This window comes from Loxodonta africana, chromosome 1 (assembly GCF_030014295.1).
Source record: "Loxodonta africana isolate mLoxAfr1 chromosome 1, mLoxAfr1.hap2, whole genome shotgun sequence".
Taxonomy (NCBI): domain Eukaryota; kingdom Metazoa; phylum Chordata; class Mammalia; order Proboscidea; family Elephantidae; genus Loxodonta; species Loxodonta africana.
This window is the reverse complement of record NC_087342.1, coordinates 68,911,801-68,937,017: the sequence shown is the minus strand read 5'-3', so window position 1 is coordinate 68,937,017 and position 25,217 is coordinate 68,911,801. Positions and strand designations below refer to the sequence as shown.

At 42.3% G+C, this 25,217-nt stretch overlaps 1 protein-coding gene across 1 annotated transcript; it reads right to left on the bottom strand.

Annotated features, from left to right (window-relative positions):
* Positions 1 to 12,232: 12,232 nt before the first annotated feature.
* Positions 12,233 to 24,857, bottom strand: NRSN1 (neurensin 1). The gene is made up of 2 exons (XM_003416443.3): positions 24,520 to 24,857; positions 12,233 to 12,631 (listed from the first exon to the last, which is right to left on the bottom strand). The coding sequence occupies exons 1-2, from the start codon at positions 24,706 to 24,708 to the stop codon at positions 12,233 to 12,235; spliced, it is 588 nt and encodes a 195-aa protein (XP_003416491.1). The 5' UTR covers positions 24,709 to 24,857.
* Between the last annotated feature and the right edge of the window lie 360 nt (positions 24,858 to 25,217).

Genomic DNA, 25,217 nt, shown 5'->3' with positions numbered 1-25,217 from the left:
TCTTTTAGTTTCTTGCACTAGCACTTTGAAGTTTTCTTTGTATAGGTCTTTTACATCTTTGGCAAGATTTATTCCTAAGTATTTTATCTTCTTGGGGGCTACTGTGAATGCTATTGATTTGGTGATTTCCTCTTCGATGTTCCTTTTGTTGATGTAAAGGAATCCAAGTGATTTTTGTATGTTTATCTTATAGCCTGAAACTCTGCCAAACTCTTCTATTAGTTTCAGTAGTTTTCTGGAGGATTCCTTGGGGTTTTCTGTGTATAAGATCATGTCATCTGCAAATAGAGATAATTTTACTTCTTCCTTGCCAATCCGGATGCCCTTTATTTCTTTGTCTAGCCTAATTGCTCTGGCTAGGACCTCTAGCACAATGTTGAATAAGAGCGGTGATAAAGGGCATCCTTGTCTGGTTCCTGTTCTCAAGGGAAATGCTTTCAGGCTGTGTCCATTTAGAATGATGTTGTCTGTTGGCTTTGTATAGATGCCCTTTATTATGTTGAGGAATTTTCCTTCTGTTTCTATTTTGCTGAGAGTTTTTATCATGAATGGGTATTGGGCTTTGTCAAATGCCTTTTCTGCATCAATTGATAAGATCATGCGGTTTTTATCTTTTGTTGTATTTATATGGTGGATTACATTAATGGTTTTTCTAATATTGAACCGACCTTGCATACCTGGTATAAATCCCACTTGGTCGTGGTGGATTATTTTTTTGGTATGTTGTTGAATTCTATTGGCTAGAATTTTGTTCAGGATTTTTGCATCTATGTTCATGAGGGATATAGGCCTGTAATTTTTTTTGTGTGTGTGTGGTGTCTTTACCTGGTTTTGGTATCAGGGATATGCTGGCTTCATAGAATGAGTTAGGTAGTATTCCATCATTTTCTATGCTTTGAAATACCTTTAGTAGTAGTGTTGTTAACTCTTCTCTGAAAGTTTGGTAGAACTCTGCAGTGAAGCCGTCTAGGCCAGGGCTTTTTTTTGTTGGGAGTTTTTTGATTACCTTTTCAATCTCTTTTTTTGTTATGGGTCTATTTAGTTATTCTACTTCTGATTGTGTTAGTTTAGGTAGGTAATGTTTTTCTAGGAATTCATCCATTTCTTCTAGGTTTGCAAATTTGTTAGAGTAGAATTTTTCATAATAATCTAATATGATGCTTTTAATTTCAGTTGGGTCAGTTGTGATATGGCTCATCTCATTTCTTATTTGGGTTATTTGTTTCTTTTCCTGTATTTCTTTATTCAGTCTGGCCAATGGTTTATCAATTTTTAAAAATTTTTTCAAAGAATCAGCTTTTGGCTTTGTTAATTCTTTTAATTGTTTTTTTTAATTCATTTAGTTCAGCTCTAATTCTTATTATTTGTTTTCTCCTGGTGCTTGATGGATTCTTTTGTTGCTCGCTTTCTATTTGTTCAAGTTGTAGGGACAGTTCTCTGATTTTGGCTCTTTCTTCTTTATGTATGTGTACATTTATCGATATAAATTGACCTCTGAGCACTGCTTTTGCTGTGTCTCAGAGGTTTTGATAGGAAGTGTTTTCATTCTTGTTCCTTTCTATGAATTTCTTTATTCCCTCCTTAATGTCTTCTATAACCCAGTCCTTTTTGAGCAGGGTATTGTTCAGTTTCCAAGTATGTGATTTCTTTTCCCTGATTTTTCTGTTACTGATTTCTACTTTTATGGCCTTGTGGCCTGAGAAGATGCTTTGTAATATTTCTATGTTTTGGATTCTGCAAAGGTTTGTTTTATGACCTAATATGTGATCTATTCTAGAGAATGTTCCATGTGCACTAGAAAAAAAAGTATACTTTGCAGCTGTTGGGTAGAGTGTTCTGTATAAGTCTATGAGGTCAAGTTGGTTGACTGTAGCAATTAGATCTTCCCTGTCTCTGTTGAGCTTCTTACTGGAAGTCCTATCCTTCTCCAAAAGTGGTGTGTTGAAGTCTCCTCCTATAATTGTAGAGGTGTCTATCTCACTTTTCACATCTTTAAAGTTTGTTTTATGTATCTTGCAGCCCTGTCATTGGGTGCATAAATATTTGATATGGTTATATCCTCCTGGTAAATTGACCCTTTAATCATTATGTAGTGTCCTTCTAGGAAGATTCTTAAAGGCCAGACCTTGGTGTGGTATGTAATTATTTCTGCCTACACACTATTGGGCAGAGGCTGGGAAATTCAGACCTTAGCTTGGCAGACACTTTCCAACTCCACTTTGGAAGATAGCTAGTCGTCTGTCTACAAGTTCATATCTGTTTCATATCAGCAAGTTCAACACTTTTATACCTGTTGGTGGGTGACCAATATTTATTTAAATGGGTGACATGTATTTTAAATAACTCATATAGGGTAGAAAGTGCTAAGGGACGTATGAGAAATAAAGATGAAGACATTCAGAAGAAGGAGAGATTATTTCCATTTGAGGAAGCAGGAGAGACATTGTGGAAGAGATAGCACCTGAGCCTAGGTGTATGAGTAGGATTTGGATATACTAGCACATTTGAATTCTGGTGTTGGCAAAGAATATTGAATATACCATAGACTACCAGAAGAATGAACAAATCTCTCTTGGAAGAAGTATACTCAGAATGCTCCTTAGAAGTGAGGATGATGAGACTTCATCTCACATACTTTGGACATGTTATCAGGAGGGACCAGTCCCTGGAGAAGGACATTATGCTTGGTAAAGTGGAGAGTCATCGAAAAAGACAAGACCCTCTACGAAATGAATTGACACAGTGGCTGCAACAATGGCTCAAACATACCTCCTCTTGTGAGGATTGCACAGAGCCAGGCAATATTTCGTTCTGTAATACATAAGGTCGCTATGAGTTGCAGCTGACTCATCAGCACATAACAACAACAACAGGCTCTTGTTAAGCATTAAACGTCTCCTTTCTAAGACACTCCAAATAGCACAGATGCCATGAATAAGCAGGGTTGAGCTTGGCTTTTTACAAGCTGTCCAAGCCAGAATCCCTCCATCTGCCAGAGCTGCTGGGCCATCAGGATTTGCCCAACTCCTGCTACCTCCTTCTGCTCTCCTCTTCGGTAATCCTGGGTCACTTGCATTGTCTCTAGTGCTTAAGTACACAGGCTTCACCATCAGGCACACCTGGCTTGAGTTTTGGCTTCAACACAGTATGCTTTTGGCAACTTTTTCAAGCTCTCTGAGCTTCAGTCTCTTCACTTATGCAAAGGAGAAAATAATAGTGCTACTTTGTCCATTTCTGAGGATCTAAAGACAGAATGCATGTACAACACTCGGCACACAGTAAGCATCAGCAGCTGTTGAATATTATTATTAACTTTCTTGGTTTTTGGCATCTTCTTTTGAAACTCTTGGCAACTTTTCTTGGCTTCTTTCTGCTTCTTGCTACCCACCTTTGAACCAGAATAATTCTTTCTTGGTGTTTCCCCTATTATTAACAAAACCAAAAGACCAAACCAAACCCATTACTACTGGGCCGATTCTGACTCATAGTGGCCCTGTAAGGGTAGGATGGAGTAGAACTGCCCCATAGGGTTTCCAAGGAGCAGCTGGTAGATTCGAACTGCTGACCTCTTGGTGAGCAGCCAAGCTCTTAATCATTGCTGTTTACAAAATTTCTCCCCAAACCTCCATTTTCAGTCTTGCTGTATATAGGGTCACTACGAGTTGGAATCGACTTGATGGCAACAGGTTTGGTTTCTTATGGGTACTCTATACTATCATGGACTCGCTAGTTTAATGGTTTTTGTCTATTACCAGAGCTGCTGGGTAGTTTTCAGGATGTTTCATATAAAGAAAGGGGAGCTGGTAATGATGATGATGGTGTGTGAGTGTGTGTGTAGGTGGGTGGGGATGGAGCCAGCCCATATTACTTGCTGTTTCATCATTTTGGCATTTGTTTTGGTATGTTTTACCACATTAAAGACAAACTGTTTGCGTGTGAAATTTGGGGGTTTTGTTTTCATACCTACCTTAAAGCTTTGATAACTGTTGGTCCCAACCTACGTTGCTTAAGTGGAATAGCCACAGGCAATATGAATGGCATATTGAAAAGTATCTATTATGTAAATGTGGCTATCTGTGAAGTGGCCAGAGTTCCTGGGTAATGTGAACAGTTAACGTACTCCATGGCTAATCAAAAGGCTGGAAGTCCAAGTCCATTCAGAGGCACCTTGGAAGAAAGGCCTGGTGGTCTACTTCCAAAAAATCAGCCATTGAAAACCCTATGGAGCACGGTTCTACTCTGACACACATGGGGTCTCCATGAGTAGGAATCAACTCCATGGCAACTGGTTTTGGTAAGGTGGCCAAAACCATACCCTTCCTGTGAAATACAACTAGTTACGTGTACAACCAGGGACCAATTTGAGCATCACATTAGTGTGAAATTTTAACAAGAATCAACTTCATCGTCAATGAAATGTTTATTGAACTCTCTGCCTTGGAAAGCACTGTGCTGCCAGCTGCCAGGGCGTAAACCCAGGCTGCTGCTGCTTCTCCCTGCTCCTTTATACAGAAGTGACCCAACACGAGGAGGGAGTCACCAAAGGGTCTTTTGCTCTCTACAATCACCAGCTCCTACTTGGCATTTCTGGACAGGCAGTCTCCAGTTAGAAAATAAAACAAAATTGTGATGATTATTTGGGTTATTCAGTTGAGAAAGTGAAGCTTTGCCCCTTATTTTTGGGAGTAAAACTTTACAGTCCATAGAGATTGTTTCCAAGACCATGTTCATTACATCCAGCTTCTGGGGAAAAATTTCCTAGGAAGTGTCTGGTTACTTGCCACGGAAATTACTTTCCTCTCTTTGGCTGGAGACCATCCTCCTCAAACTAATTTCCTGTTTTGCATTCACTGTTTGAAAGCAGATTGTCATCATAAATAGGAAGCTTGAGATGATGGTGGAAATGCATTCAGAAATTTGGTTGCTAAGGAAATCTTTTTGCCTACTTTCATTTAGTACAATCCTAGACCTTATTTGGCATGTTCTTTCCTCTCTCTCATCCTCTTCATCAACCATTACCAAAAGAACTGTATTAAGTACTGATCTCTGCTTGGTGCTATGAGAGAGTGATTAGGGCAACTGCCCACTAGGAGCTTGTAACGACAACAGCAAAAATAGCTGTAAGAACAAAAATGCCACTGTAAATTTGATGTTTAACTATTTGATAGGCACTCTTCTAAGTCATGGATTGAATTAAGTCTCCCAAAAAATATGTGTATCAATTTGACTGGGCCATGATTCTTGGTATTGTGTGATTTTCCTATATGTTGTAAATCCTGCCTCTATGATGTTAATGAGGGAGCATGGGCGGCAGCTGTGATAGTGAGGCAGGACTCAACCTTCAAGACTGCATTGTGTCTAGAGGCAATCTCTTGAGATATAAAAGATAGAAGCAAGCAATGAGACAGGGGGACCTCCTACCACCAAGATAGCAGTGCCGGGAACAGAGCGTGTCCTTTGGACCTGGAGTCCCTGTGCAGAGAAGCTCCTAGTCTGGGGGAAGATTGATGAGAAGGCTGACAGAGAGAGAAAGCCTTCACCTGGAGCTTATACCCTGAATTTGGACTTTTAGCCTACTTTACTGTGAGAAAATAAACTTCTCTTTGTTAAAGCCATCCACTTGTGGTATTTCTGTTATAGCAGCACCAGGTGACTAAGACAGCACTTTACTTCGATTTTTTTTCATTTAATCCTCGCAACAGTCCTATGAGGAAGAAATTATCATTACTTCCATTTTATTGATGAAGTACATAAAATACAGAGTAAAGAATTTGTGCAAAGTCACACAACTAGTAAATTGCAGAGTCTGAATTTATCCCTTCCCAGCTCACATGACTAGCCACTATGTCCTACTTGTAATCTCACCAGAAAAACACTAGAAAGAATAGAGTATGCACATATAGACCAAAAACACAAACATGGATAGATCCCTGGGTAGCACAAATGGTTAGGCACTCAACCACTAACTGAAACGCTGGCAGTTCAAACCCACCCAGAGGTGCTTCTGAAAGATCACAGCCTTGAAAACCCTATGGAGCATAGTTCTACTCTGCACACACGGGGTCGCCACAAGTCAGAATCTAAGGAAACTAAAAATGACAAGGGTTAAGCATATTTTGCAATGTGGGGGTGAGAAGGGAATTTTGGAAATTATACTTCAAGGAGAATTTCTGCTCTCTTCCAAAAAAGCAATCCCCCTCAGAGAAGACTATGTGTTTGCAACTTGAATGAAGGAATAAAAAATAATACAAACAAAACCATTGCCATCGAGTTGATTCCAACCCATAGTGATCCTATAGGACAGGGTAGACTGCCTTATAGGGTTTCCAAGGAGCAGCTGGTGGATTGGAACTGATGACCTTTTGGTTAGCAGCTGTAGCTCTTAACAACTGAGCCACCAGGGCTCTGAATGAAGGAATAGGGTGAGGCAATGGGGAAGCAGCTGAAGTTATGCTTTAGAAATGGAAATGGTTTCATGGGCTAAAGGGAGAGTGGGATGGATTGGCTTGAGGCTGGCAGCTCAAGTAGTTGGTCCGTGGGAAGCAAGGACAGTCAGCATATCACAGAGGCTTGAACACTGTAACGTGAGGCCTGGAAGCCCAGGTCCAGATTCCTCAGCCCCCATGGCTAGCACCATGCTATCAACAGGAGAAAGCAGCCTATAGTGCCAGCCTCACTGTGACACATTCAAAACTTTTCCAATGACACCAGAGGCAAAAAAACAAAAACTGAACTCATTGCTGTTAAGTCGATTCCAACACTTAACGACCCTATAGGACAGAGTAGAACTGCCCCGTAGGGTTTCCATGGTTGTAATCTTTGTGGAAGTGGACTGCCACATCTTTCTTCCCAAGAGCAGCCGGTGGGTTCGAACTGCAGATCTTTTGGTTAGCTGCCAAGCGCTTACCAAACCCCAAAACCAAACCTATTGTTGTCGAGTCGATTCCAACTCATAGTGACCCTATAGGACAGAGTAGAACCCCCCCAATAGAGTTTTCAAGGAGTGGCTGGTGGATTTGAACTGCTGTTCTTTTGGTTAGGTGAGTTTAAATCAACCACAATACTTGTTTAAGCTTTTGATCCTAATGTTGGTGCAACATGATCTCGCGATGAGACTGCCAGCCTCAGAAGTCAATAAAGTCAGATTCTATTCTTGGTTTTTTCTGGGATAAGTAGCTGGCTGGAAGGAGCAGTCATTCTGAGTAGCTGAAAATAACGAGACATTTCAATGAGTTAATAAATCTTTCTCATTGAACTACAGGAGAAGATGTGAAGCATCACACTTTAGCTACTCACCTTAATTAAACTTGATGTTGAAAAGGTCAGTGCCCTGTCTGACAGGTTCCAAATCACTTCAGATCTGACAGTAGGAGTGACTACAGGGATGAAAGCAGATGTGCACCCAAGCAAATGGAAGCCTTATGCCTCTCACTGGAGCTTTAAATGAGTGCATTTTAAATGGACCATACCCCAGCTAACAACAACTAGCATTTATTAAGTACTATTTTTTTTTTATTTTTTAGCTATATGTAGGAGTTCCTGGGTGGTGCAAATGGTTAACATTCTTGGCTGCTACCCAAAAGGTTGGAGTTTTGAGTTCATCCAGAGGTGCCTCACAAGAAAGGTCTGGTGATGTACTGTGAAAAAATCAGCTATTGAAAACCCTTGAACAGCTGACACTTTGGTTAGCAGCCGAGCATTTAACCACTGCACCACCAGGGCTCCTATTGAAAGGCGTACGGAGCACAGTTCTACTCTGACACACATGGGGTCACCATGACTTGGAATCAACTTGATGGCAAATTGGTTAGCTAGGTGTAAGTCATTGCTCCAGGTGTTTTAAATGCATTAACTTAGGTTATAGGCTGTTATAATTCCTCACAGATGAGGAAACTGAGGCACAATGAGTCATAATAATTTGGCCAAAGTTCTACAGTCTACAAAGTGACAGAGCCAAAACTTGAATGCATGGAGTCTGATGCCAGAATCTGCATGTTTAACTAGTATGCTCTGCTGCCTCCCTTGACCAGGGGTTGTGCTGTGCTCGCATGGTTAAGAATACACATAGCCTGTCATAGGTTTTGAGACACTAATGTCTTTCAGGAATTCCAGCAAATACACTTAAGGCCAGGTGTCTTAGGGTGGGTTCTGTAGATAAGCAAAACCAGCAAAGCATATAAATATATATTGGGAGAGATTTTGATCAAGGAAATGGCTCACCAGTTGTAGAGGCTGTAACTTCCCAAGTCCATGGGTCAAGATAGAGGCTTCTCCTGATTCATGTAGCCACAGGGGCTGGCAAACCCAAGATCGGCATGTTGGAGAGCAGGGCTGTTGCTCACAGACTGTGAAGATGGACGAATCCCCAGATCACCAGGCAAGACCACAAGTAAGCTGCTGGATCAAGTACCAAGAACTGGAGGTCAGATGAACAGGAGACAGCTGCAGGATCCAGAATGAGCAAAAGCCCCTGAGCCTTGCTGGAACATCCACTTATATTTGATGCAGGCCACACACCCAAGAAAACTCCCTTCCTGATTGGCTACTCATAGCAGATCCCATCATGGAAGTGATCACATATCAAATCTCAACAGGGAAGTGATCACAACATTATTCACCGTGAAAACACTGAGAATTAGGGCTCAGCCAAGTCGACACACAATCTCAGCCATCTCAGTAGGTTAAAGCATGCAAACACTCAGGGACAGCATATTGTCGTTGTGTGCCATCAAGTTGATCCCAACTCATAGTAACACTATATGACAGAAAAGAACTGCCCTAAAGGGTTTTCTAGCCTATAATCTTTACAGGAAAGGATCCCTGGTGCTACAATGGTTAAGCACTTATTAGTTAACTGAAAGGTCAGCAGTCCGAACACATCCAGTGACTTTGGAGAAAAGACCTGGCAATCTGCTCCCATAAAGATTACAGCCTAGGGATCCTATGTGGGCAGTTCTCCTCTGTCATGAGGAGTCAGAATTGACTCGATGACACACAACAACAGCAATCTTTACGGGAGCAGATTGCCAGGTCTTTTCTCCCTCGAAGCTGCCGAGTGGATTCAAACTAACCACCTTTCGGTTAGCAGCCCAGTGCTTAACCATTGCGGCACCAGGGCTTCTTCACGTACTGCATAAGGAACATGATTCTTATTCAACATCATATGGTTTGGTGAGGATCACGAGGAAGCCGGGTTGGTAAGAACAATTATTGCAGAAGAAGACAACCAGGAAGGGGAGAGGGTTGAGAATAATTGGATGAAATATACATAGCTCAGAGACGGCTTTGGTGGTCACGTGGAAGATACGGTAAACTTGTCTGCAACTTTGAGTTAAAAAAGTTTGGTCTAATGCGCAGAAGGTTTAGAAAGCAGATTTTGAAAAAATCTGATGAGTTTTCTGACTAATTGGCGCTATCAAAGATGGAGTGGCTTGTCCTGTGAGGTGGTAGGTGGCCCATCACTGAATCTGCCCAAGCAAATGGACATTGTTGGATCGGTGCTGACATACCAGGGGTGGGGGTGCTTCTGCAAGGGGTGGTCCCGTATTATCTAAGGTTTCTACCAACTCCAAGTGCCTATGCTTACCTGATCTTCAGGCCAGATGTCATTTCTGAGTTTATCCAGGTATGTATCTCAGCACCTTTCCCCTGAACTTCTTTCTGAACTGTGGATATTCAGTTTTTCTTTGTTTTAGGAGTTTCAATAAAGACTGGTTCCAGGTGGACAATCAGGACAAGACCAGGCCTGGAAATCGCTTTAAAAAGTCTTCAGTTCCCTGTTCCCCACCTCCTTGCCTGCATACTTGCCTAAAACCAAACAATTACGGAATACTATTGCACCGGCTTCCTCTGCTTGTCTACAGTCTCTTCAATCTGGCCCTTACAAGTACCTACTTCCACAGATCTGGGCAGAACAGGAAGGACAGAACACGTATGTTGCTTTTTTAGACCAGGCTCCTACTTGATCCATTTGGCTCCTTTGGTCTGAGGAATAGGGCTAAAGAGCTTTTTTTTTTTTTTTTCTTGGCTGCTTTGATGCCTGCTGTAGAGGTACCCAAGGCCAGCCATGCATTATTTTTCATTCCATTATTATTGTCATCTGCCCTCAAGTTAGCTCCCTACTCATGGCGACCCCACATACAACAGAATGAAGCACTGCCCGGTCCTGCACCATCACCATAATGGGTTGAGGATTGGACTGTTGTGATCTATAGGGTTTTCATCAGCTGATTCTGGGAAGCAGACCAGGCCTTTCTTCCTAGTCTTAGTTTAGAAACTTTGCTGAAACCTTTTCAGCATCATAGCAACGCTCCATTGACGGATGGTGGTTGCACGTGAGGTACATTGGCTGGAAACTGAGCCTGGGTCTCCCACATTGAAGGTGAGAATTGTGCCACTGAACCATTAAGAGTCAAGTCTCATCCTCAAAGATTCATTGGTACTTAACACAGAAAAAAGCATGGGAAAGCATCAAATGATGTCGCCTTGCACAGATGCTGGGGAGGGTGAGTTCATACAAGGTTTCAAAGACTGAATTGAAGAAGGTATTTCCACAGGGAGATGGGGAACCTGAGCAACGTGGGGCCATTTCCCCTCAATCTGGCCAGTGATCATGGTTGAGGAGGCTGATTTGCCCTGTGTTTTATGCTGGACTGTGCAAAATAAACAGTGTGCACAAACAGCACTAATTGCCTCATTTATTCTTCCATTTAGCCAGGGGAACATCAGAGCTTATTCAGCCTCAGGATAGAAAATTACATGCTGGAGAGAAAACAGTCACATTAAAGGAATGACAATGCAATTCAGGTTACGCTCGTTCACATATTTTATTTACCCAGTGGGAGAAAAAAAAAAGACAGAACTTGAAGGTGGCATGAATTCTGAGAAAATACTGAGGCCGCATCTTCCATTTTCCTCGCTTGAATTTAAATCCACAGATTAAATGAAAGTGCAGAGGGATGAGAGGAGCATCTGGCTGGAGAACAAAACTTATTTGAGAAAGGAAACCTCTTTTAAGGTTAATAGCTAGCCAAGGCCTTCTTGGAGCCCAGGTGACACGGTGGTTAAGAGCTCAGGCTGCTAACCAAAAGGTCAGCAGTTCGAATCTACCAGCTGCTCCTTGGAAACCCTACAGGACAGTTCTACTCTGTCCTATAGGGTCGCCGGAAGTCAGAATTGAAGGCAAGAGGTTTGGTTTTGTTGTTGTTGTTTAGGGGCTTCTTAAAGGATGGCTTACTTTCATCTTTGTGAAAACAAGAACATTATACAAACTGCTGGGGTTGGATATGTAAGGGTAGGTAGCCTAGCAAGATGCTGACTTGGTAGCTTTCTGGGAGTCTGGTCTGAAACAATCCATTGTGGGAAACATCCTTGAGGGAGAAGACACCATGACAAGAGGCAAAAATGGGATCTCAGATGTGAGCAGGGAAGCACCTCAGACCATCACAGCCTGGAACCCTCATATTACTGATGAAGACACTGAGGCCCAGAGATGCTATTAAATGATTTTCCCAAGGTCACATAGGTAATTAGTAGTAGAAACTTAGATTTCTTGGCTTCTTCAGTGCTTCTAAACACTACATAAATGGATACTCCTAATATTAATTTTTCCTGTTTGTTTCAAGAATCTAGAGTCGGCAATTTTAGCTTTTTAAATGAGAAGAAAACCAAAAGATTTGTGGAGAACTCTGATAAATCTGGTTGCGATCTGAGGAACCCAAGCTGGAACAGAGTTAAAAGACTAACATTTGGGTCAAAATCAGCGAATTCTACCTTTCTATGAAAACACTTGACAATCTCTTACACATAGTGAGACAGGACTGGAAGACAGCACCAAGCAGGAAAGATTAGAAAAACCAATCTTAAAAAATAAAACAGACCACATTTGCCATTAGAAAGGCTGGTCTAAACCGCTGAACACTTTCAAATAACACGGAAAATGACACAAAGTCACAATAGATGAGAGGGACATTTCAGAGGGGTTCCTGGTGGGCACACAGGTGCACCCGTTGGAAGCAGCTGGATGTCTGTGCACAGATAGACACATGACATCAACCTTCACCTTCACCTAAGCCCCTGAACTGGGTGAGGCTGAGCTCACTCACTGTGCTGCCCACAGCAGAACACAGTGCTGGAGCAAGTGAACGCCAAATCCTTGTCACCTCAAAACCTGCTTTCTCCCGCTCAACCGTGTGCATAAATTACAGTGGGGAAGAGTGGGGTGGAAACGGGTTCAGGTTGCTGATATAGGCTGGACATTTTGAACCCGGGACAAAGTGACTGGAATCTTGGTTTCCCCCGGGCCTGGAGCTTTTGTAACGGGCTGGGTGTGGACCTTGATGTCTGCTATTCGCTCTTTAAACTTCTGCTGGAGGACTTTTTCTTCTTTGGAGTAGCTTTTGGCAAACACCGACATGAGCAGGCACCCCGCCATGGACGTGCCTCCAATGCCGAAGAGTACTGCACCTGCCAGCTTGCAGATGTCAAGGGCACCGTTAAATTGGACAGCATGTTTGTCGACCACCACAAAATCGGCTTCGCCAAAGGCTTCGATTTTGGGGGGGACCAGGAAGCCCACTGCCAGAACAGTCAATCCAAGAATCACGAAGACTGTGCCCGAGATGAGTCCGACCTGGTGAAAGACACAAGAGGAGGAAAACAGAATAAGCAAGGTGTACCAGCTCTCTTCTGAGCCCTCAAGGGCAAGATTTTTTTTCAGAAAAGAAGTGAGTACTCCCGGTTGCCTCAAATTTGCAGGAAAAATCTACTTTATTTTCTAGTTATAAAAGAAGGTGAAAGGAAGGCCTTTCAGATTTTAAAGGCAACCAGAAACTGCAGTACTGAGTCTTGATTTTTTCTTTTGAGTTTTCCGTTTGTACAATGCTTTAGAGTTGGCAACCCCCGCCACCACCCCCCTCCCCCACCGCCCCACCTTTTGCTTACGTTGTCTTATGTCATCTGGAGGAGTAGACTAGCCCTGATACCCAGGAACTGACCTGACTCTGGCCACTAGGCCTCAGTGTTGGTAGAAACTGGTGACTCTCATAGCTAGCTCATGGAGTTCTGCTCTTGGACCTAAACATCACATCAACACTAGACAAGTCACTCCGACCATGATGAAGTGAGACAGAACAAGGCTATTTTGTAATTTTGTTTGAGTGCTGTCAAAAACAAGGCCATCGTTCAAATCATTAAATACCAAACACCTCCCTCTCCTTATTAATATCAGTGACAGCTGCTCCTTTACCAATTACATCTTTGCTGTCATTTTACTCTCATCGAGTTGGCTCCGACTCATGGCGACTTCACATATAGCAGAATGAAACACTGCCTGGTCCTGTCCCATCTTCGTGATTGCTGATATGCTTGAGTCCATTGTTGTGGTCACTGTGTGTTTTGAGTGTCTTCCAACCTGGGGTGCTCATCTTTCAGCACTATATTGGACAATTTTCTGTTGTGATCTATGGGGTTTTCGTTGGCTAATTTTTGGAAGTAGATCATGAGGCATTTCTTCCTAGTCTATCTTAGTCTGGAAGCTCTCCTGAAGCCTCCCCACCATGGGTGATCCTGCTGGTATTTGGAATACCAGTGGTGTTGCTTGTAGCATCATAGCAATATGTAAGCCACCACCGTATGACAAACTGACAAACAGTGGAGGAATCAGAGCTTTAGTCTTGATCTAGTCTGTCCTTCCTATAGATAAGATTTCCTGAGATATCCAATCATAGAATTGTCCCTGATTCTTAGCAGCCCCTAACCTGAAGTGAACTCCTGCTTCTTTAGACCACCTCCAAATCACCCAACCAAAACCCACATTGTATAATATGTCCTTCCTCACACCCTCTTACTGAAATGTCCAGTGGTCACCTACGGTGGTGTTCTTCCTCACTGCAAAGAGTAATAAACCCAACTACGGGTGTGTTCCTGCTGGTTTTGGCTAGAGAACATTGACAGGCTTTAGAAATACCCACCTTCTTTTATCAGATAAACAGGGAAGGAACCATCATTGCCAGTTTACAGGTAAGGAAATGTAGCCTCATTGAGGGTAGGTCATTTGCCCATGGAGGTACACAAATAGGTTGCAGCTCCAGGGTTAGAAACCCCAGATCTGACCCCCAGTCCAGATCTTTCTCCTCTAACATGTAGCTATTTGGGCTGTGCTCGTGCAGACACTGCAAAGCGTTAGCAGTAGCAGATGGTGGTTAAATGGTGTAAGATCAGGTTCTAATAACATGTAACAACTGAAGATGGAAGGTAATATGCCACTGTTGTTTAAGGTCACAGGATTTGGAGTCAAGGTTCAGGCCTGGAACCCAGCGTTGCCACCATGGTGTAAGGAAAAATTACTTAAACTAACTCATTATTAATTTCATTGTCTATAAAATGACAAATGATAGTAGTACCTTCCTTACACAGAGTTGTGAGGACTAAATGAGACCATGCATGAAAGCACTTAGCTTTTGCCTGGCTAAGTAATGAATAGTAATAAGTAGTTATCATTATTATTATTGTTTGGAAATATACCTCATAAACCTGTTATGCCACATTGGCAACAGTATCACAACAATTGTTCAGCACTTGGAATACAGACCAGCTAATACAGTTATTTATTTTTCAAGTAACATTTCTTATTTCCTTCTATTCCTAATTGTTTTAGTTGGAATAACAAGGTTAAAAAAAACAACCAAATATATAACACCATTTACTGTTGAACATTTAAGCCATATTTATTAAATTTAATTAAATACAGCAATCAAGAAGGTTTAGATAATAGAAGGAAAACATACTCATAAATTCACTACCGTAACAAAAGGGAGAAAAGGAGAACTAATATTTATGGAGTCCTGGTGGTGCAGTGGTTCAGAGCTCGGCTGCAAACCAAAAGGTCTACAGTTCAAATCCACGATCTGCTCCTTGGAAATCCTATGGAGCAATTCTACGTAAGGCCCTGGTGGCCCAGTGGTTAAGTGCTCTGCTGCTAACCGAGTGGTTGGCAGTTCGAACTAACCAGCTGCTCTGTGGGAGAAAAATGTTTTCATAAACATTTACAGCCTTGGAAACCCTATGGGGCAGCTCTACTCTGTTCTATAGGGTCGCTATGAGTCAGAATGAGCACGATGGCAATGGGTGCGGTGTTGAGTATTTATGGAGCATCTATTGTAAGCTAGGAACCAAAAAAAGTCAAACCCATTGCTGTCAAGTTGATTCTGACTCATAGCTACCCTGTAGGACAGAGTAGAACTGCCCCATACAGTTACCAAGGAGTACCCGGTGGATTCGAACCACTGACCTTTTGGTTAGCAGATGTAGCTCTTAACCAATACACTACCAGGGTTTCCAAGCTAGGCACAGTGCTAGACTTTTTCCATGTGTTTTTCACTTAATACTCACAAGTATCTTATAAGGGGTAAATATTTTTCCTTCCATGTCACCTGTGAAAACTTAGGCTTAAAGGGTCAAAGAAGAATTGTCCAAGTTCCCACAGTTAGTAGGTGACACAGCTGGTTTCCAGCCCAGTTCTGTGTGCTTCAAAAGCCCCTCCCTCCGACTTTTCATTCTACCAATAAGACTTCACTGATTATTATCCTGTGTAAGTGTTCTCTATCATTTTCATTTGAATTTCAGCAGAGTTCCAGCCATCAGGTATGGGCAAATTTCCTTTATGAAATATTGTAAAGAAAATGAAAAACAAAAAGGGTCAACATGATGCCTTCTGAAAGAACACAGAAACTCTTCGACACAAGATGTAAGTACCACAGGAAAAACTAGGTCGTAACAAAATAAAATAACATTTTGGATTGTTTTCTACATATTTCTAAAAATGGTGGCAAGTAAATTCACCTTCAAAGACTATTATTTATAGATCCTAAAAAAAAGACTCACATCCTGAGAATTCTGAATGCACCAACTAAATTAACTTAAATATCCATGGTGATATGGTTCATATGCCACGCAATTACCTCCCTCCTTAAGAACGGGCACTGATTCTCCAAAATCAAGGCCAGCAAAAATGTATCCTTCATAATTTCCGCGATTCTTAAGAGCAATGGAGACCATTGCTTCCAGCTTTTGTTTCTGTCTTGTCTCTCCATAGCTCTCATTCCAGCCTCACGCTCAATAAATATTGTTGACTGACTAACTTAAAATCACCAGACAGCTGAATATGGAGCCAGGTGATGGATGATCAGAGCAGTCTGCTCCTCAACTGAATAGAGCTTTGTAGATTAAAATCCACTCTTGGAATATCACTCAGAAGCTAAAAGGCAAACCATGCCTTGCAGATGGCAAAATCCCTGTTCTCTTCAAGAACTGCCAAGTGTCTGGCCCACTGAGCCTCTTCCCTTTCCTATTTATATCAGAGTATCAGGTTCAGAGAGTCCTGCCATCTGTGGAGGGGAGGAGGACCTAATGAATAACTGGCTCCAAGGATTCTGAAGGTTCCATCAATGCAAGTCTAATGAGGATCTCCTAGAGGGATGTTCTGTACCCACTGAGGGACTCTGAACGTATTAAGCCATGTCAGGGAGAGTTGGAATGGTAGGATCGAAGGAGCTATAATGGGATTGAGAGTAGGTTGCTTCCCAGAGAGTACAGTGGAGGTGAGGAGAGGGAGTTGGGGTACATCAGCTTAGTTCTGGTACGACGTCGGAGCAGGTGAGGGAATAACCGTTGTATCCATTGTCTCTGGATACTGTTCTAAGTAAACGTGGTGATAGGTCTAATAGAAGAGGAGGCTCTATTAAATTGAGAGAATAAAAAATTGCAACACAGAGGTCTTTTAAGGGTCTACGAGAGAGAATACATTGCTGTTAAGTCGATTCTGACTCATAGTGACCCTATAGGACAGAGAAGAATTGCCCCCATAGGGCTTCCGAGGGGTGGCTGGTGGATTCGAACTGCTGACCTTTTGGTTAGCAGCCAAGCTCTTAAGCTCTGTGCCACTAGGGTTCCAAGAGAGAAAAAGCAGCCCGGTTTAGGGCTTCATGGAAGAGCTGGAATGTTGCTGGGAGCAGGTCCTCCCCCCAGTTATACCACTGCAGCCTGGGGCTATGGCTGGCTAGGTCAAAAGAATGGTGAAACAGAATGGCCTCTCCAGGCTGTGACAAATGCCAAAGACAGCAGCAAGGACAATCTTTGTGATGTGAAACTTGATGACTCTCTTGGCTGAGGAGAGGATGTATGAAAACCAGTCCCTTTGGGCGGAAGGGAGGATTAGATAGGGAGGAGGGCCTGGATTCCAGAAATGACATTGGAGGAGGCTACAAGCCAGAGACTGTGTTTTTTCTGACCAATATCCCCTTCGTTGCATTCCACTGGGATGATGAGATATGAAAATGCAGAGCTGGCAGCAGTAGAACACAGCTGTTCTGGCAGAGAACAGGCAGTAATAACTGTTGGAAGTGAGAACCAGAGTGGCAGGGAAGAACAGTGTGTGTGGGGAAAAGGCTGGATGGAGCTAAATGTGAAAGGAGCCATCTGGGTTAGAGGTAATTCAGAGGAAGTGCATCCAGAATGAAAAGTGGCTTTTTCTTCTTCCTCAGCACTGAGGGCTGCTGCTCACCTCTCTTTAGCAGGGCCTGAGCTCTGAACGGAAAACCTGGTTGCACAGTGGTTAAGAGCTACAGCTGCTAACCAAAAGGTTGGCAGTTTGAATCCACCAAGTGCTCTCTGGAAACCCGATGGGGCAGTTCTACTCTGTCCTATAGGGTCACTATGAGTTGAAATCGACTCAATGGCAGCAGGTTTGGCGCTCTGAGTGGAGTCACCTGCCAGTCCCAAAGATCTTTCAAACTCAAATTATTCAAAACTGTATTCCTTACCTTCCTTCTCAATTTCTCGGTGTTTCTCCCATTCACCTATCCTGGAGTCCTTAATTACATTCATAGTAAAAACAACAACAAAACAAAAAGCCAAACCAGTTACCGTCTAATCGATTTCAACTCATGGCAATCCCATGTGTTACAGAGTAGAACTGCTCCATGGGGTTTTCAATGTCTACGACTTTTCAGAAGCAGATCACCAGACCTCTCCTTGAGGTACCTCTGGGTACATTCAAACTGCCAACCTTTCAGCTAGTAGCTGTATGCATAACTGTTTGTGCCTCTCAGTACTATTGATTTTACCTCATAAAATTCTCTTGAATATTTTCTCTCCTTTCCATCACCATAGCTACTGTCGTGATGCAGAACACTGCATATTATTTCTTGCCTGAATCACTGCAACAGAATCTTGACTGGTCTCCATTCCTAGCCTCAACCTTCTTCCTTCATCCTTCAAGTGCCATCTGAGAAATTTTTTAAAAAACAAAAATAATACCACATGATTTCTCTTTTTAATTGTCTTCTACAGCTTCCCTCATCTCCGGGATAAAATTCAACTCCTTAGTATCTAGCATAACTTCGAAGAGAAATCTAAGACTTAAACTTAAAAATCTTAGTTCAGGAAGAAAACTGGAGCAATCAGGACAGATAGGAGGACTGTACTGGGGGCCTTGAGAAGAAAGAGAAGGACGAGAGTTACTTTCACTTTAAGTCAGGCTGTGGAGGAGACAGTCTTAGCTTGGACCTCTGAGATGTGTCTGATATGGATTGAGGATAAGATAAAGGATAACCCTGAGATGAGGGAAGAATAACTGGAGGTGAGAATACCACTCCCATTAATTCAATTCCTGCCATATGAGGCTGTTGAATGCACAGACACTCTAGTGGCAGCTGCCCTAGTCAAGGTCAAGTACAGGATAAAAAAAAAACAAGGATAAGAAAGAAAAATTCTACCACCGTCCGTTCAATCCTTGAGCAGCAGCAATGGATGGTAAGGGTAGATGGAACCATATCACATGGATTTTTCTAGATGGCAGCAGTTGCAGGCACTGGGATAAATTAGGAATGACTGGGGCAACCATGCAGGAAGCCAACACTCTGAGGTACAGAGACTGTGTGCTACATTGTGTGTTTACATGTATGTGTGTATGTTTATCCAAGCTGCTGAGTTGAGGAGATTTTTGATTGCACACTCTTTCAAAGTCTTCTGTGGTCTAACTCTTGTATATGCAAGCCCAGTTTCATCTCCTGAACCCTTTCCCCCAACTTCTAAACTTTAAGCCCAGCCATATTGAACTATTTGCAGTCTCTTGAACATGTCATCCTCTCTCATGACTCTCACGCTTTGCAATGTTCCTCCTTCTACTAAGATGCCTTGTTCCTACTTTTTCACAAGTAATCTCTTCTGTGGAATCATTTCCTCCTCAAGCTGCATCAGATACCCACTCCCCACCCCCCAGCCCCATGCTCCCAATAAGTACTGTGACTACCTTTAGAATGTTGTCGTGAGGTGCTGTTGAGTTGGTTCCAACTCATACCGATCCTTAGGACAGAGTCAAACTGCCCCATTGGGTTTCCAAGGAGTGGCTGGTGGATTTGAACTGCAGACTTTTTGGTTGGCAGCCAAGCTCTTAACCACTATACCACCAGGGTAATATTTATCATATTGTATTATACCAATCTTTGTACATGTCTACCTCCCTTATTTGACTGTGAACACCTTCAGGTCAAGGGCTATATCTTATTCTGAGGTGAAGAATAGTATCTTATTCAGAGCTGTATCCCAGAGCTTACCACATGGTCTAGTGCACAGTGGACATGAAAGTGTAGAAAGAGAGAAAGAACAGCACTGTGAGATGGATATGCACACGGCGTACGATAGAACAAAGATTCAGCTCATGTCCATTTGATTCCAATCTTCATTCTCATTAAATCCTTCCATGCTGGCTCAAGTTAAGGGCAGAGTCCTACCAAGGCTCTGTGAGCACAGCCCTGGATAACAGACCAACTTTACCTTGGCAACATAATAATGGAAGAGGTGAGAAAGGGAAGCCAGCAACTTGAACCACTTACAGATGTAGTTTGAAATGAAAGGAAAAACATGAAAAAGAATAATGATACAAATATGGCATAACCAGTACCTTTCTCTCTTTCTCTCATATTCCTCAACAGGAGATTCAAGAGCAGTGGGTGTATTCTCTTGGTAGAGATGTGGTTTCTAAAACCATGATATTCACTTGACTAAATTTCTCAATTCGCCTTCCAGTGTCTAATGGTTAGGTTATGAGGCCAGGATTTGGAATTTGTTGTCTCTGAAGTAAGTCCAGCACAATAGCGAGTATGTATTTTTAGATATTGTTGGTATAAAATAGAAGGGAAAATATATTGAAATCTCAGTTCTGGGGCTAATCATTTACTGTGATTTCTTTGTTTTAAATCCTGTTGTTGCTAGTGGCTGTTGAGCCACGTGCGACTCATGGTGACCCCACATACAACAGAACAAAATGTTGCCTGGTCCTGAATCATCTTCATGATCATTGGTATGCTCAAGTCCATTGTCGTGGCCTCTGTGTATTTCGAGTGACTTCCAACCTAACAGGGGCACATCTTCTAGCACTATATTGGACAATATCTGTTGTATTCCATAACCCTGTTAAAACAAAATATCTGTCGTGATTCACAAGATAATTTTTGGAAGTAGATCACAGGCCCTTCTTTCTAGTCTGTCTTATTCTGGAAGCTCTACTGAAATCTGTCCACCACGGGTGATGTTGCTGGTATTTGAAATACTGGTGGCATAGCTTCCAGTATCATAGCAACACAAAAACCATCATAGCATGTCAGATTGACAGATGGGTGGTAGAGTTTTTAAATCCTAACCAGGTATTATTTGATTGGTTTATGACTTCACAAATTACATAACTATCAGTGCTTTTGATCCACATGAACACTTACAATATTCTGTATGTCAGTGGTATTTTAGGCTCTTGGCACAATAGCTATGCCAGGCAAATATTTGTTTTATTGACAACTAGGGAAGCAACCACCCACTTATCTGGGTAAACACAATATGTGCCAAGCTTGGCTTTGTATCTCGTTGGTTCAGGCCAGCAAACAGGCATCAGGGATGAGATTTCTACAACGCAAGGATGCTGACTTGACTAGCAGAGAGTCGCCACACTGGTTAGATTTTGAATTAATAGGAGGTCTTGGGTAATCCGTGTTAACAACCATGTTACCTAATACTTTCTTTATTAACTAGATTTCTAGTTTAGTTCCATTTCAGAACTCAGTCTTCCATACGGCATGCAGTAATAGCAGCTAATACTTCTAATGCTTACTGAGTGCATGTCCCATGCATTGCTCTAAGCTCTTTATAAATATCATCTTATTTCACAACTTCCTGTGGTAGGTACTATAAGTACCACCATTTTCCCAATCAGTAAGCTGAGGCTTATTAGGATCAATTAACTTGCCCAAGGTTACAGCACTATTAAGTGGGAGAGCTGGAATAAGACACCTTATAGTCTGAGGTCAATGCCCATGCTCAGTTATGATGCTGTATTGCTTCTTGTCACACTAGAATGCCGATAAATTGCAGTTATTGAGTAAACATTAAATAACTAATTAGCATGCACTTCATCTAATGTGCACCTGACCCAAGCCACAGTATTTTCAATCACATCATATGCATATGAAAGCTGGACAAGGAATGAGGAAGACCGAAGAAGAACTGACACCTTTGAATTGTGGTGTTGGTGAAGAATATTGAATATACCATGGACTGCCAAAAGAACGAACAAATCTGTCTTGGAAGAAGTACAACCAGAATGCTCCTTAGAAGCAAGGACGGCGCGACTGCGTCTTACATACTTTGGACATGTTGTCAGGGGGGATCTGTCTCTGGAGAAGGAAATCATGCCTGGTAAAGTACAGGGTCAGCAGAAAAGAGGAAGACCCACAACAAGATGGACTGACACAGTGGCTGCAACAATGGGCTCAAGCATAACGATTGTGAGGATGGTGCAGGACAGGAGAGTGTTTTGTTCTGTGGTACACAGGGTTGCAATGAGTCGGAACTGACTTGACGGAACCTAACAACAACATGCACTCCAATGTAAAAAATGCTGGGAGAAAATTGGGGATAATTGGAAACCCCAAGGAACAGAATGCTAGAGCTGAAAGAATCTTGTTGTTGTGTGCCATTGAGTCAGTTCTGACTCACAGCAACACTATAGGATAGGATTGAACTGTCCCATAGGGCTTCCTAAGCTATAATCTTTACCAGATCAGATCAGATCAGATCACCAGGACTGTTCTCCCACAGAGCCACTAGTGGTTTCAAACCACAGAACTTTTGGTTAGCATTTAACCATTGTGCCACCAGGCCTCCTTGAAAGAACTTTAGGGATCATTTAAGGTTATATCTTCTCAGTATCCCTTGCTGAATCTTCCTCCTTTTCTCGATTGCTAAATGTTAGAGTATCTCAATGCCCTTTTCTCTTCCATGTCCACACTCTCTTCCTAGGTGATGTCATCTAGTCTGATGCCTTTGAATACATGCTATGTGTCAATGCCTCCCAATCCATGAGTTGTAGATCATTGAAAAAAAAAAAAAAGCCACTGCCATCAAGTTGATTCTGATTCATAGTGACCCTGTAGAACAGAGTAGAAGTGTTCCATAGGATTTCCAAGGCTGTTTTTTCAATCTTTACAGAAGCAGGCCATCACATCTTTCTCTCGTGGATTGGTTAGTGGGTTTGAACCACTAACCTTTTGGTTAGCAGCCAAGCACTTTAACCACTGTGCCACCAGGGCTCCTTGAGTTGTAGATTAGTATATTTAAATTGCCACTAGAGAGCTCTACTTGAATGTCTATAAAACTCATTGCTGTCAAGTCGATTGCAACTCGTAACAACCCTACAGGACAGAGCAGAGCTGCCCCACAGGGTTCCCAAGGAGCAGCTGGTGGATTCCAACGGCTGACCTTTTGGTTAGCAGCCTGAGCTCTTCACCACTGTGCCGCCAGGGCCCCTTAAGGCATCTTCAGTATAACATGACCAAAACAGAACTCTTGGTTCGCCACCAATCTCACAACATTCCCAGTGTTCTTCATCCCAGTAAATTATAACCTTACTCACTTAGGCCACATGCCTTGAAATCATCCTGAGTCCTCTTTCTCTCATAATTCATATCCAATTTATCAGCAGGTCCTGACAGGTCAGCCTTCAACCTTTATACTAAATCTGATCACTTTTTACCATCTCCACTAACAGCACCCTAACCTAAGTCATCAACACCTTGCCTGGGTGCATTAATGGCCTCATAACTGATCTAGTTACTTCTATCCTTGTGATTCTATAATCTATTTTCCATAGAGGAGCCAGAATGACCCTAAAATATTAGTTGGATCATGTCACCCTTCTGCTTAAAATCTTCAGATGCCTTCCCACATCTCTCAGAGTAAAAGCCATAGTCCCCACTGTGGTCTACAAGGTTTTATATCATCTGTGCCCTGTTATCTCCTGAATTCATCCCCTGTCCCTTTTCCCCTATTGTTCCACTCCAATCACACTGGACTTCTTGCTATATTTCCAACACACCAAGCTTGTCCCCATTTCAGAGCTTTTGAACTTGTTATTTTCCCAACCTGGAACATTCTGCCAGATAATTGCATGGTCTGCTCCCTCAGCTCATTCTGAGATTTGCTCAAGTGTCATTTCTGAGAGGCTTTCTATATATAATCAGCATATCTAAATATCAGCCCTCCACCATTCTCTATTCCCTTATCCTGGTTCGTCTTCAAGTTGTTGTTGGGTGCCATCAAGTGGATTTCAACTCATAGTGACCTCGTGTGACAGAGTAGGACTGCTCCATAGGTTTTTCTAGGCTATAATCTTCACAGATGGTCCCTGCCAACTTAATCTCTAGCACTTTGAAACATCCTGGCACAGAGTAGCTGTCCACTAACTATATGTTGAATGACTGCATAAATTGTCTAATCAGGTCCCTCCATTTTACAGTTGAGGAAGATGTGGCTCAGAGAGATAAAACTTTCTCACAACTGCATATCTGGTAGAGGCAGAGCTGGGTTTCTGATCACTGTACTATGTCTCAGCATTAACCAACCAGTGACCATGGAGTCGACTGTGACTCATGGTGACCCACGTGTGTCAGAGTAGAACTGTGTGCCATTAGGTTTTCAATGGCTAACTTTTCACAAGTAGATCTCCAGGCTTTTCTTCCCAGGAGTCTCTGGGTGGACTCAAACTACTAATCTTTCAGTTAGCAGCCAAGTGTGTTATTAACCCAATTATTTCTTTTGAATAATTGTTACAATTTGTCAAATGATACTTACTGAGCCAGAATGGGAGGCTGACAGCATATAATGTTTTGTCTACGGATGGCTTCACAGTTAGTGAATTCAGTGGCATATTAATAACAGCAGCTATAATAATTAATGATGGTAATTATGCCTCTTTATGTTTAACCTTCTAACCAACAATTGTGCTGTGTTTGGACACTTTCTGTGACCCAAGGTTTATATTTTCATGTCCGAAATGCAGAACAATGCATTTAATATTATCAGAAATAATGCACACACAGAGTGCCAAACCTCTCAATTCTCTCCAGCTACAATACTTTTCATAGCCAATAATTTTTCCACTTCCTGAGTTAAACACATACGCTCTTCACTTACCTTCCAGAATACTGAGCTCCACCTGTTAGGCGATCTCTGAATCTGGAAATCATCCTCATACTCCCAGATTGAGGTGGTACAGTCCTCATAAAACTGATGCAGGTAGGATCGGACACCGTAACGCTGGTACCCACCCTCGGTAACAGCCTGTGCCTGCTCGGACCCACAGAAGTTGCTGCAAGAATTCATCCTTCCCAGCTGGAATGACAACGTCCACACAGGTCAGTCTGATGGGCTCTGTCCTCAGGATCAAAGGGTGTATTAAAGGAGAGCACTGGGCTGAGTAATGTAAGCCTATTTGAACAGTGCTCTTTTTTTTTTTCTTAAAAGATACCTTTAAAGGCCTATCTTTCTTATAACCTTCTTTTCTATTTAATGCAAAATTATTCCTAAATACTCAACAGCTAGGACTGGCTTTCTACAAGTGAAACAAGACACAAACAGCATAAAACCAAAATCAAACTAAACCTGTTGCCATTGAGTCAAGTCCAACTCACGACGACCTCATGTGTGCAAGGTAGAAGTGCTCCACAGCATCTTCAAGGCTGTGACCTTTCAGAAGCAAATGGCTGGTCTTTCTTTTGAGGTGCCTCTGGGTGGGTTTGAGCCTCCAACCTTTCGGCTAGTAGTCTAGCGCTTAACTGTCTGTGCCATCCAGAGGTAGTACAAACAGTGGAGTTCACTTAAATTATGCAAAA

What these genes read in the sequence shown, in the direction of transcription:
- NRSN1 (XM_003416443.3), bottom strand. Translation starts at nt 24,708, where the DNA reads ATGAATTCTTGCAGCAACTTCTGTGGGTCCGAGCAGGCACAGGCTGTT. An exon ending in GGAGCTCAGTATTCTGGAAG is followed by an intron (nt 12,632 to 24,519) that starts GTAAGTGAAGAG and finishes GTCTTTCACCAG; the next exon opens with GTCGGACTCATCTCGGGCAC.